Source organism: Schistosoma haematobium, chromosome 4, assembly GCF_000699445.3.
Source record: "Schistosoma haematobium chromosome 4, whole genome shotgun sequence".
NCBI classification, from domain to species: domain Eukaryota; kingdom Metazoa; phylum Platyhelminthes; class Trematoda; order Strigeidida; family Schistosomatidae; genus Schistosoma; species Schistosoma haematobium.
The window spans coordinates 12,443,119-12,457,315 of record NC_067199.1 but is presented as its reverse complement, the minus strand read 5'-3'; the positions used below and the strand labels follow the sequence as shown (position 1 = coordinate 12,457,315).

The following is a 14,197-nucleotide window of genomic DNA, read 5'->3' as shown; positions in this document are numbered from 1 at the left end:
CTTATATTTATTTATAAGAGTAACAATTATATCCCTGTTCGAAGACTATGGAGAAGTTTTTGATTATTCAAATCCTAAATACGTTCTAATTATGACTGAAAATATTCACTAAATGTCTAATTTAACATGATTTCGTCATTAGAGCAAGCGATGTTTAATTATTCATTAAGAAACGTTTTTATTCATTACTATGCATCAGTCCTGGATGTTTGAAAGAAATTAATAGGAAATTTGTATTTAAGAAAACTTAATAGTTTAAGATAAAATTGCCAGAGATTATAATTATGTTGATAAAAACAACTCAAACCAGGAGGTACTGCATAACCGTTTTAATCCTAGTATTGTAGTTATTAGTTGTCCCTGCCCACAATGTCATCCTAAATCAAGATCTTTCATTGCGTATGATACTACTAAGTCATCTATACAATGTTCTGTGGTTCATATTCTTCTGATTTCAGTCATTTTCTAATAAAAGGTTATTGTCATCCAGTTTTATCGGAGAGTAACCACCTTTCTCTCAACTAATCGGATTTAAAACTTAAGTGTTTACCACAGCAATGTTGTTGGTGGATGAAGCACCTATTTGATGTTAATAAGTTTCCAATAGTCCTTCATTTGATGTCAGTTTGCTAACAGGTTATACAAAAATCTATATGGTTCTCCTCAGAAATAGCGTAATTGCTTTTCATTACAGGTGAGTCGTCTGTACTTAGTCTGAGGGTTTTCTTCAATTTATTAGCTGGTTAAAACTCAAAGGTTAACTCTCAAAATACTTGCCTATTGAACTATTGATATTCGTTCACCCCTTAAAATCATTCAATCAGATATACAACTGAACACTTTTAAGATAAAAACACATATTTGATGGTTTGAAATATTTTCACATCAGTTTTAAATAGGTACGAAAAACAAAATAAAACACCCATCATTAATGGGAAAGAATAAATGGGTTTTTTTAATTGAATCGACACGTAACTATTATTTACTATTTATCCTGATTCAATAGTTGAAAAACACAATAATCTGATTATAAACAAATGGAGTTTGAAGTAGAAAAATTCTCAGACATGTTCAATTCGTCTATTTAGTTATTTTCCTCTTTATGAAATGCTATACACAATATGTCACTGTTAGATTACACAATTTTTAACGATCATTAGTAATTTATTTGATTGTGATTAAAGATAACCAATAAATTTCACTTTGCAGTTTATGAAAGTTTTTTTTTTTAAATTTTACTGAAAAAATTCGAATAATTATTTTATCATCAGAAAGGGTTTTGTAGAGATTTTGATAATTTCAATAGTTGAAATCATGAGCCAATTGAAGCTAGACCACCATGGAAAACCTGAAACCACTAGACGGCCGTTCCGTCCTAGTATGGGACTCCTCAGTAGTGCTCACCCACGATCCCGCCCTCCGTGTGATTCGAAACCAGGACCTATCAGTCTCACGCACAAGCGCTTAACCATTAGACCACTAGGCCGGCTGGAATCCAACAGTGTTAATGTCTAACTTCAGCCAATCTACGAAATTACGCCACCGTCCATGATTGTCTTTAGCGAGCTGATATCTCACAACAGACTTGGTTGATACCTGATAGGTCCTGTGTTCGAATCTCGCAAGGAGGGATCGCGAGTGCGCACTACTGAGGAGTCACACTTTAGGACAAAATGACCATCCAGTGATTCCAGGTTTTCCATGGCGATCTAGCTTCAATTGACTCATGATTTCAACTAGTGAAATTATTTTTTAAAAGAAGAAATATAATGTAAATTTAAACTCATTATAAAAGTAAATAATTAATTAATCTAAAGTTTAATTATAAAGGTACTTTTATTCTTTTAATTTTAATTTATATGATAATCATATTTCAGTTAACTTTTAGTATACTTTTACAGTAAATCAATAAAAAGAAATAATGTTGATGATAAGGCTTTTAATTTTTCAATTGAAATCAAGATATTCAGTACAATTAATTTAAAGTATTTTATGTGATTAATTTGTACAATTTAATGAAATAAATTACTTTGATAAAACCAATTATCTTAATAGTTTCTTCATGCTAGTTTCTATGATATCTTAATATTGTCTATTAATGATGACTAATGTAATATGATATCTAGATATTGTTATGATCATTTACTGAAGAATATAACAGCTGTTAGTTAATTTTACTTGGTTAAATGTGTTGATATTTGTTTAGGCTTTATTTTTTACTTCATTCTTTACATGAAAGATAATTGTTTTTACTGTTTACAAGTACTAAGAAATGGTTTACTAGGCAGGACACTATCTGATTACTAAATATTTTATTAGTATATATTATTACTCACTATTATATTTGTACAAAAAAGAAATAATTGCACTAATTTTCTACACGGATCATCAGATTATTGATAATTATAGTAATGTAAAACTATTTCGATATCATGCCTCGTTATAAAAATCGGTTGGTTATTTTATTTACCTACCGACTGAAACTCATTTTCCATTAGAAAGCAAAAGTGACGTAGGATGAAGACCAGTCATTTAAGATAATTCACTTATACTATTTAACAAAGATTTTAAGCTTTTATCTTCTATTTACTAATTAACTTTTACAGGTAATAACTCGAAGTTATCTACTGTCAGTCGATATCCTACAATGCCGAATATAAATAATTCATCGAAAAACGTTGATTATATTGAGTCGAATTCAGGAACATTTTCACAGTCAGTTGATATTCCATTATTGATTCGATTACTTCAATCATCTGATCCAGATGTTGTATCAAATGCAGCTGCTTACTTACAACATTTAGTTTATCGTAATCCAAGTTTAAAAGAGAAAACACGGCAAGTATAATGGTCTTTTTCTTATACTCAGCGGGTGAAAATGTCTTTTTTATTTTGTGGTTATAATTACTTATTTGCTGGCTGATAAAATACTGCTTTAGTTGAATCATTAATCGACTAATTTAAGTTATTCAGATAGTTTTTAGTCTTCTAAAACATTTTTGAAGGTGCTTTCCATTCCTCACTGGTGTCAGATAATAAAGTTTTATTTATTTCACTTCTTTAAAATGAAGCACAATTCTCAACAATTGTCACCGATTCTGTTGAATACACGGGTCACAGATTAGCACTAAAACTTCGAGTGCGTCATTTTGTCTTGTGAGTTGAAAACTACTTATTTGGTGCTGGAAAAATCTATCGATTGGTCCTTTTAGAAGAGTCTTAGACTACTCTGAAATGGGAATTGTTCATTTCCTAGTTTTTAAAACGTTCTCTATATTCCTTTAAGATACACCAAATTCCCAAAGATATCTGTTATGACTGTAAGTTAATCGATATATAGAGAAGCGACTTATCAATAAGAGCCCTAGTAATATTCCTTTACCTCAGCATCTACTGTTTCGGCTATCGCTAGCTTTCTAAGCTTTGGTCAGTTTTATGCTCGGACTGGTAAGGTGAACCATGAGTTTGAGATAGAGTATAACCCTAACTTCGATTGGTTCATAACGTATGAACTTCTAGCTTGGCGTAAGCAGCAGTTCTGTAATACTATAGGTATTTCAAGCACTCATTAGCTTACATACATGAGTTATCAGACCATAACGCACCCTAAGTATGAAATCATGCTTAACATACAATTGCGCCGTAAGCGGCAGAGAACGGGACAAATGGTGAATAACTAATTAACAATATTGGTATCAAGATGTCGAGATTACTGAGTTTCGTTGAAATCATGAACTATTCAATGTCAGGCAACAATTAAACCTGAAAGCACTCAACGGCCGTTGTGTTTTATCATGGGACTCCTTAACAGTCTACATCCATGATCCCTCATCACGGAATCGAACCCAGGACCGAAGGTCCTTGACTAGAATATTGAGCCGACATTCCATAATATTAATGTCTAACTCCAGTTAATCTGCGATAATGCGCGACCATCTTAAATTGTCTTTTGTGGAAGGTCATCCACTATGCTAGGCCGTCCAGCCCTTTCAGGTTCTCAATAGTGGTCTAACATTGACCGGTCCATGATTTTAATGTAATTAACCACAAACAGGCATTTATAAATCGTCTAAATGTGGTTGCTAAGCTCAAAGAAAGTTCACAAAACGGGTAACGTAGAAAAAGAATGATCTATTTATCTAATAGTTATACAATAAAAATATAATTAATATGAATCCATGAAATAGTCTCAAGTTCTAATGTCGTCAATAATCTACTTTGTAGGAAAGTTTCGAAATGTTTTTAAAAACAAAAGTTTATTGAGATTTTGTGTAATTATGCATTTCTGTTTCACTTCAGACTGTCTGGTGGTATATCAGCTTTAGTTCAGTTACTCTATTCAGATCACACACGTATTTGCCTTAATGCAGTTGGAGTGTTACGTAATCTGACATGCGGGGATACCTTAGCCATAAAAGTAAGTTAACTATAGAAATATTGTTTTTATGAAGACTTTCTTTTTTACATTCAACTGCTAGCTATTTACCACGATTTCTCACTGCGAAAAATAAGTTTAAAATAAATCGTTTGTTACACCAATTCAAATTATACCTAAACATATGAAATGTGTATGATAAGTAGATAGACGATCGGTTGAGGAATGTCAGAGGTTTGACTAAAAAATAGCAAATGTTACGGTTAGCAAACTGTTTTTTCGTATTATAATGTGAATTAATTATTATCGTTTAAAAGATTATATTTTACAGAACATTTATTAAACGATTCTTCATTTGATCAATAGAATAATTTCTCAGCGCTTCAGATTTCTTTTGATTAAAGTGATCAATAGTCGGTTGTCTTTTATTTTTTTGTTTACATTACATGATTGCGTTTATTCACTAACTGTTTATCTTTGAGGAATTAAGCTTTACCATTTCAATAATATGCAATTTTATAATATGGTAATCAATCACATTTATCAGAGATCACCCTATTGAATTTTGAAATTCTTTTTGAAATGATCTATCTTTTCGCTTATCCTTTATCAAGATGAAAAACGGGTGGCGATAATTTGAAATCTGATAAATGTTTCCAACTTAAAAGATTACACCGAATTGTGTCAGTGAGGAGATTGTATCTAAAAAAACCCTTCTTGGTTAAAAAAATGTTTACTCGTTTCATATCACCAGATAACCAATAATGTTTGTAGTTAAATAATAGACAACTAATCAGGCTTCATATATTCAATATGTATCAATATGATAACAAGAAATGATCCTGTGCAACAAAATATTACGAATTATATACTGATGGAGTTTACTCCTAACTGGGTAAATTTTGTAGTCACAGTGATTTTCATGTTCAAGGTTTCTTGTTGACTTTTTTTGGCCACCTAACATTGAACATATTGTAGATATTTGTAGGTGAACCAACTATTGTTCGACAGAATGTTTGACGTTTTAAACAAGTTGTTGTTGGTGAAACTGGTGAACTGGGCATGCACATGCATATATATATACCTATTCATTGCTTTTTTTCCTATCGAGCCTGGATATTTATTTTAGTAAAAAAAACTATCTTCTAGCCAGATTTATTACCAAAGATTTTTAATTGAAATTGATTCATCAAGATTATTGGTTAGGAAACAAAGGCGAATAAAATTAAATAAAGAAATACGATTATTCGGTACTTAGGAAATATAAACACAATTTGAACAGAAAGTTACACTACTTGTTGGTGTTGACATTAACCCAGACAGTAGAAAATGTTTAATTTTGTCCTAAGAAATGAATAATATGTGATATTACCATTTACTGCTGTTTAACAATTAAACAGCCAAATAGTAATAGTAACAATAATAGTAATAATGGGAATATTTTAGGAAATATATCAGTTTATATCATTTTTGTATTATTTCACTGCACGATTATTTTCATCATTTCATCATATATTTTAACGATGGTTAGTGATAATTAATAAAACTATGATGTTACGTGTTTTTCTTTTCATAAATAAAAGGCTCAAGAAAATTATATGTATATTGTAGGAATTTAAGTAGTACTGAAGACCAGATAATTTCTGCATAAGGTTTCATGAAAGATATGACTAAATATGGAAATTCTTTTTAAACATTTGTGACTAAACTATGAATGAATGAGGTGAATTCGAGGTTTGGAGTGGCATAGAAGGTTACTTACACTACATAATTCAATGAGCTACTTAGTTGGGGGGTCTAAAGCACCTCTGAAATGAAGTGATATTAGTGGTTAAATGACAAAAGTTGCCACACTTTTTATAAAAATGAATAATACTGGGGAAAAATGGTGAGTGTGCTTCTTCAAGACTGGTTTTCTGAAATGATAAAAAGCTCGAATTTTAATTTCAGTATCTTTTGAATGAGAAACATTTATAGTCAGGAACTACGCAAAAGCATGAAGCAACAGCTGAGTGGTTTATTCCCTTCGGATGCTATTAAGCATACAAGTAATATCTGTTAAGAGTGAACTCACAAGTCTTCAACCCTTTATCAAGAAAGGTATTTAAAACCCACTTTCAAAAGGTATTCAATTATGGGGATGAAATAAAAGGAATCAATAAATTTGAAAATGAAAGTAAATGAAATTCGAACGTAAGTATTTAAAAATACAGTGTCGTTGATAAGGAGCAATAGAAATTTCAAATTTTAATTCGACACTGATTTTGTTTGGCTGTTACATAGGATTTCTAGGAGAAAACAATTATAGTCATATGTTGAGTAGTCTTTCTTCACGTATCACTCTCTTCACCTCTGTGCACTTTCATTCATACATACATAAATACATACTAATAGCCCCACTTAATGTACAATCTCTTTGTAACCACAGTCTTCACTGAGATATCCGCTATACCAGCTGATATACGGACAGAAATTGAATTACAGTCTTCAATTTCAGCACCATAAAGATCAAAAGCCTTACAAATAGATATTGCTTTGAGTGTCTGCCGATTTTGGTTAAACAACTATTAATGACCATGAAGTACCGGACAGCTGTTATACGGACCAATGAAAACTATGGAAATTCAATAGCCTTTACAAAGCCCCCGTTCTAATAATAAATTGTTCAATAGTGACTTACTCAAAGAGATAATTACGAGAGTCCTTGTGAAGGACGTGATTAGTAGACTTCAATCATATCGGGTATGATAAAGTTATCTGCCACAGGTACAATGTTGTTGAAACCATTGAATGACTGACGTCAGACAACGGTGGTCTAACATCAATCGGTTCTTGATCTCGATAAAGAAACACTCAGTATCTAGTATTTATATAAAGCATTTTCTATACGTATATGAGTTCAATGCAAGTATTTCTTTACGACAACCAATTTAATTAATTAGAATGAAGTTAGACATTAACACCGTTGGATGCCAGCCGGCCTAATGCTCTAATGGTTAAGCGCTCGCGCGAGAGACTATTAGGTCTTGGGTTTGAGGCTCACGGAGGGCGGGATCGTGGATGCGCACTAGTGAGGAGTCCCATACCAGGACGAAATGACCGTCCAGTGATTCCAGGTTTCGCATGATGATCTAGCTTCAATCGATTCATGATTTCAACTATTTAAACTACTAAAATCTCCACAAAACCCCTTCTGATAATGATTTAATTGAATAGGAATTATTTTTTGTAATTTAAATCATCGCTTACAACATTTATCTTATGCACAATTTGTTATTTTACATGATTATTTAATTAGTTTTAACGAATAACAATGTAAAATGAACTATTTTTTCTAAAGGATTAGAGAGATGGATTTTCCCTTTTGAAATTTGATTTTTTTCATAATAATTAATTAAATCACTAAATATAATTTGTAGTACTGAAAGTTCAGATAAAAAACGGGTGACTACACTAATCATTATATGTATATTTTCGGAAATGGAATGGACTTAAATATTAAAAATAAGTCAGAATTAATATCAGACTAGTTAGTCATTAAAAATACGCTTTTTTTAATGATATAGACTGAGTTTAAGATCTCTTTAATTCCGAACGATAAGCCACATGGATTATCTAAAAAATATTTTTAAAGGTATTGTATTCTCTGAGCTGAATGGTTTGGTCATGATGTTTACATTGTATTTCTATACAAGATTATCATACACTGCATAAGGAAGTGAGTTATTAGAACTTTTTCACAGTTAACTCACATCTTTTTCTGTTGACCTACAGTTCGATTGGTTGTTGTTCATATTTGTATACCGATTGTTGATATAGTTCTTCTGATTATTTTGTTAGAATATTATAGGCAATCAGTTACGTTCCAGGTCAACAGGATATATTGTTAGTTAATTGTGGAAAAATTCTAATACCTCACTTCTTTATGAAGTACGGGCTGATAACGTTATACAGGAAGGCAGTGAAAGCTCATGACTAAAGCATCCAAATCAAAGAACCCAATACTTAAGGATTATCTATCTGAGCTACTACCTCATTATTTAAACGTGTTACCTTACAAAGTCCTTCATTAGAAGTTTATTTACTTCATATCATTGAAGTAGATAATAGTTAATCTTAAGAAGATAAAATGACGAATTAACCCTACAACGTTTAGAAATAATGATAGACATTTATTTCTGTCCTGCTTTCAAAAACATGTTTATTTTAATAAGTAAAATGACAGTGGTTTATCGTTTCAAATTGATCGTTCTTAAAAGCTATATGCGTTGAAAATTGTTTTAATCATTAATTAATATAAGCGCTGTATAAGTAATAATTGAACAATATACGGTACAAAAGGGATACCGGTATCATAAAAAGTGGTTTATCTTGTTTTCTAAAATAACATCATTTGCAATGAATGGTTATAAATGGATCATAGTATGTTGTTGGTAATATCAAACATAGATTTTGTGCTTTGGTAATCTCGTTCACCGTTAGATGGAATGTAAGGACAGACAAAAACGAAAAATCCTTCAAAGACTAGTCAGAAACATAAACATTAGAAAGAACTGGTTTAATGCTTGTGGAATAGGCAAAAACGAGTCACTATTTGAATTAGACGTTGATGGTGTTGTTCAGAACGACAGTGAAATATTCACGAAAACATTTTTTAGCTTAGAGAACGCAGATTCTCCAAAATCATCCTATGAGGCAACAAATTTTCTCTCTCATTTTAAATTGGTATCAGTGTGTAAAATCTAGTGATCTACGTTTCTTAAATAAAGTCAATTAATAATAGTTTACTTATCATTCAATTACATTTGTGGATAAGCATCTAAACTCTTAACTAAACTGATACAACAGGTTACAACGTTCTATTGAAACCTTTCATTACACATAATGTTTCTATTTCACGTGTAAAGTTTCCATGTTAATACAAAATAGTTATTCATTACTTCTTAATTTGTGATGGTTTTTTCACTGATGGAAACAACTTTTTGAGATCGCATGATTGTATGTACCGACTGGTTTGATTTTATTCCACTTTAAAATGTAGAAGGAATTGGAACGAGTTGGTGGTATACGTGCATTAGCTTGGTTAATTGAAAACCGTCAAGTCTATGGATCAACCACAGATTCATTCAAAGATTTAAATTATGGAATGTCCACTAATTCAAGTCATTGTCACTTGAATGGCACTGAATACGATGATCTACATCAGGCTGTTAAGTCAATTTTAGAGAATGCCGCTTCTGTTCTATGTAATTTAGCATCAGTAAGTTGGTTAAAACGAAGTGTTTTACAAGAAGCATTAATTCCAAGTTTGTTGAATGTTATTATTGTGCCAGCAGCAACGGAAACATCCATTTATGCATCAAAAGATAACGGAGCTCAGTCAATTATTAATAGTATTCTGTTTCGTATTGTTACATCCCTGATACGGTGAGTATTCAGTTCTTTAGATTTAAACATGAATATATGCATAAAGTTTACTTTTCTCAATCACTTTATTTAAAATATGATAATCTTTAGTGATTGATTAGAAGTTTGTTTGATTTATGGGTTAAATTAAGCCAGTATAAATCTTTGTACATTTTTTAAAAATATCCCAATAATTTACACTGTTTTCGTTTTTTACCACATCTAATAGAAATATAAGCAGTTCTGAAGATGATGATGTCAGAGAAAAAATGCGTCAGTGCCCTCAACTTGCAACTAGTCTTTTCAGTATATTACGTTATGCAGTAGAACATCAATTATACGATAAGCGATCAATAGAACATTGTGTTTGCACGATTCGTAATTTATGCTATGGTTTGCAACAGAGACAACAGACACAACAATCTCAACCTCAACAATCACCATCTCAATCTTCTGTTACATCGTCAAGTCAAGACAGTAAATTTCAAGAGAAATCACGCAATGGTTCATTATTAAGAATTAAATCAACCAGTCTTGTAAGCGGTAAAAAGTCAAAGGGATTGACAGAAATCGAAAGTAAATAAAAAAAAGTTTGAGTACTTTGTTATGTTCATTATGGTCTCAAAATAAATGCTGAACATAAAATGTAATTTGTACGATAATTGTTTAGTAGGTAGCAACAGACGTCGAATAATTGTGAACTAAGTACAGTTTGATTTTCATTTAGTGTCCGGTTTCTAGGTTTTAGTTGTGTAACATTAAATGAAAAGATGAGTTTTCATTATTCGGTTGAGAAACATTGTCTCGTTAAAATTAGATTACTTTATAAATATACAAGCACAAGTATATGAATTTCCGCGAGTATTTATTTGTCCCACCTATTCAAGATCGGTGTATAGAACGACCTTGAAAATATTGTGCATCGTTGTGTTTGTTATTTCTCATAGCCCTTCTTTAAATATGTACTAGTCAAGCGAAATCATTATTTGGATACTTTTCGACATATATTCAGGAGTCCTAACTACCTTATACTTTGTATAAAGCCCGGTATTCTAAAAATTCAGAGAATTAAATTTTCTTAATCGTTTTTGGATTTACTGTTAAATTTAACTGTTTATCAGTGGCTGTCGGATGTAAAGTTTAATGTCGGACAATGAAAACCTTTGATGTTGTTCGTAGTAACGTAGTTGAAATGTAGGCTATGAATATGTTTATGTTAGTACTGAATTGAACTACCAACTAGATGAAGGTATTAATTACTTAAAAATTGGCGTCGATAATTGTAGAACTGACTAATATGATTCTTGTAGCATTATAATTTTATGTTAGAAGAAACAGTAACAGAATTGACGTCCAGTTTTGGCACCATAGGTTCATGAACTTCATTATTTTATCTATAATTCTTTGACATTTTTGTTGTTAACTCTCAATGATTCACTAATTTACGAAACGTTTAAGCGAAATACTTGAACTAGAGGTATTGTTCTGGATCTTTAGTGGTTGAAGTTATATCATTTCAAGTGAGTGAACACATTCATGAGATCTGTGTAAATAAATGATATTTACCAGAATGCAACGATTTGTTTGTTATACTCTGTATTTTTGATTTCCCTTTTTATATTCTGGTTTATGATTTCATCTTCATTATTTTCTAAACAAGATATCATAATTTTTCAGAGGAGTATGTATTTGTAATTTCGTTTGAAACAATATTGAAAATACCTAATAACTTAGTTTTATTTCGCGTAAAATTGAAATAACAAAGCAATCATAAACTGAAACATGTATAATCTTGTGTTTTATCTCTATCATCTTCAAGTACGTATAAATACGCTTCTACTTTTTCTAAAAAAACTACGCAGACAGTTGAATGTCCTGATTTTTTATATACAACAATGTGACAACTGCTAAAATACATCTTCACACCGATTGTTCATGTATAGTTGCTGTACAAATATATAGTCAATTTTAATTTCGTACATAAAAGTTTACTATTAATAAGTAGTATAAATAGCAAAGTTGTTTTTGTAAATGTCAATTTTTCGTTCATCCTAGTCCTCTTTTTGTTAATACTATTTAGTTGTGCATTGATCATGGATCCTTATGTTAAGATATTTTTGATATTTGTTAATGAATAATAATAATAATAATCATAATAAATGTCTTGAACCACTAATTAATTTAGCTGAGAAAACCTTTAACTTGATGCGTAATTTTATTATTGTGATCTCTACATTTTCTTAAATCGTTAAACTATCAGTGGATTTCATCTTTCACTACACGTTAATAGTATACAATGGAAACGTTTTACAATGCTTATTCTGTTATGCATTTATCTTTCATAAAAATGTCAGCTTGAATTTTTAAAAGAACGATTGTATGTTCTAGATATTTTGTGTTACAACACAATAAAATTTTTATTTATCAAGGTGATTAACTGGCACTTTTAGTGTTTATAATATTCTTTAAAGGATGAAGCTTGGCATTCACAATGTATATGTATATGCATATCTGTTTATTTATTATATTGATAGTACTGGTGCATATTTTTGTCGGATTGACTGCTTTAGTATATTTTGGCTGAAACAACATAAATTAATTCGAATAGGTTGAGGTGTATAGGGGAAATTCTATAATCTGAAAACCACAAATCGGTGTTTCGGTCACTGAACAGGATGATCTAAATGTAAAGCTTTTACAAAAGCCTCATTCTGAGGCTTGAAAATGGTAATTATCATGAACTAACTTCAGCCATTAGAAATCAATAATCACTAGGCTGCTCTTTCATCTAATTCTTAACTCTCTAGAATTTTATCTAACCAAAGTCATTACAGATAATTCTACATATTATATTTTGGATTCATTTTACTTTGCACAACTGATTGAAATAGTGAAATATTGTAATTTTAATTTCTTTATAGCGAACCCTGAATCATTAAATAAATCAACTAATCACTCGAAAACCGAAAATATCCCTTCACCATATGGAGATATAGATTCAGTAAGAACATTGATCTATTTAATACAATATAGTTCAAATCCGTATACGCTGGAAGCTGCTGCTGGTTCACTACAAAATTTAACTGCAGGGCATGGAAGTTCAAGTGAACAGATGCGAGAAATTGTATGTTGCTTTTCATCAAACGTTTTATAAATTAATCTGTTATTTTGTTTTGAGGAAGAATAATTTAACAAGAATATTTTTATCCCTGAGTGGAAATTAAAAATGTCGTTTGAGTTTAGAGATTGATGTTACGTGGTTAGATTTAGGCAGCAGAAAGTCCTATTTGATCTAGGTATTGTTCTAATTGTTATTTGTTGACAAGGCTTGCCTGAAACGTTCAAGGAAGAGACGGTGTCGGGTGCATTTGAATCGAGGTTACCAGTTCCACAGTCTGATACGTCGGTAGTGATATGCTCGGCCTAAGATTTCCTGTTCACTATCTCCAACCAAGTAACGTCACGTCACATAACGTGTTGCTGAGTCACACAGATAGGCGGCCACATTACAATTAGATCGAGAGATTTTTATAACTTCTAATGAATAAACAAACATGACTTAGGTCACTGCTTATTTAGAGACCAAGGCGTTTAAAGAAGTCATTCAGCACTGTGAAACAGGGAATAGAAGGTTGATTGTCTGACTGAATGTTTTGAGAATCTTTCCAGATTAATATTTTTTTCTATTCAGTATTCTAAAAGAAATCAAACACTCCGAGTGACAGAAAGTAAAGTGATTAGACCCCGTATGACGTCGAAGGTTGGCATTTCTGAAGAGTCACATATATTAGGTTGAAGCGAAAAGCTACCCTTGTATAGGATTAACCTACACGTCATTCTTTGGTCAGGTTGTTATAAATTGGAATTCTATTTCGTAGGATGTTGTAAATAAATAAATAAAATTTGCGGATGTTTTCAGCTGAAATTTTCAGACTTTCGTAAAATGCTATTCACCTTTGTTTGATATATTTTAGTAATCTTAAATAAAAAGTCAAAAAATATTTTCAACTAATTAATAAATTTTATGGGATTACTGTTGAAATGCCTTTGGAAATTTTTATTTTATTTCACTAATTTTGTTGAACTACTATAAGTAGCATAAATCAAACATACAAATTTTCATAATTGCTTCAGCACTTCAGAATTTGATTTTACAATTATTTGAACAATTTTTTCCTAAAAATATTCGTTTAATAAAATTTACGATTTGTGAGCAGTAAATTATCATAGCACGTACTATCAAAAGCTAGATTTTTCCTCATCAAAAACCTTCGTTTAGTATATATCAATGTTCTTATGTTTGTCAAGCTGGAAGTTCATCTGTAATCAACGGCAATCAATCGAAGTCTTAGTTTCGCTCAAATTTTCCCTGAATAGTGTAATTAATGTTTAAAGCTAACGAACTCATTAATAAAA

At 31.0% G+C, this 14,197-nt stretch overlaps 1 protein-coding gene across 1 annotated transcript in view; it reads left to right on the top strand.

The window, feature by feature from the left end:
• PKP4 (Plakophilin-4) overlaps positions 1 to 14,197 on the top strand; it is a 57,020-nt gene that overhangs the window by 21,616 nt on the left and 21,207 nt on the right. The window contains exons 6-10 of the mRNA XM_051219313.1: positions 2,607 to 2,838; positions 4,300 to 4,417; positions 9,417 to 9,802; positions 10,011 to 10,357; positions 12,703 to 12,905. Of these exons, the coding sequence (XP_051066215.1) occupies positions 2,607 to 2,838; positions 4,300 to 4,417; positions 9,417 to 9,802; positions 10,011 to 10,357; positions 12,703 to 12,905 (1,286 nt within the window). The remainder of the gene's footprint in view (positions 1 to 2,606; positions 2,839 to 4,299; positions 4,418 to 9,416; positions 9,803 to 10,010; positions 10,358 to 12,702; positions 12,906 to 14,197) is intronic.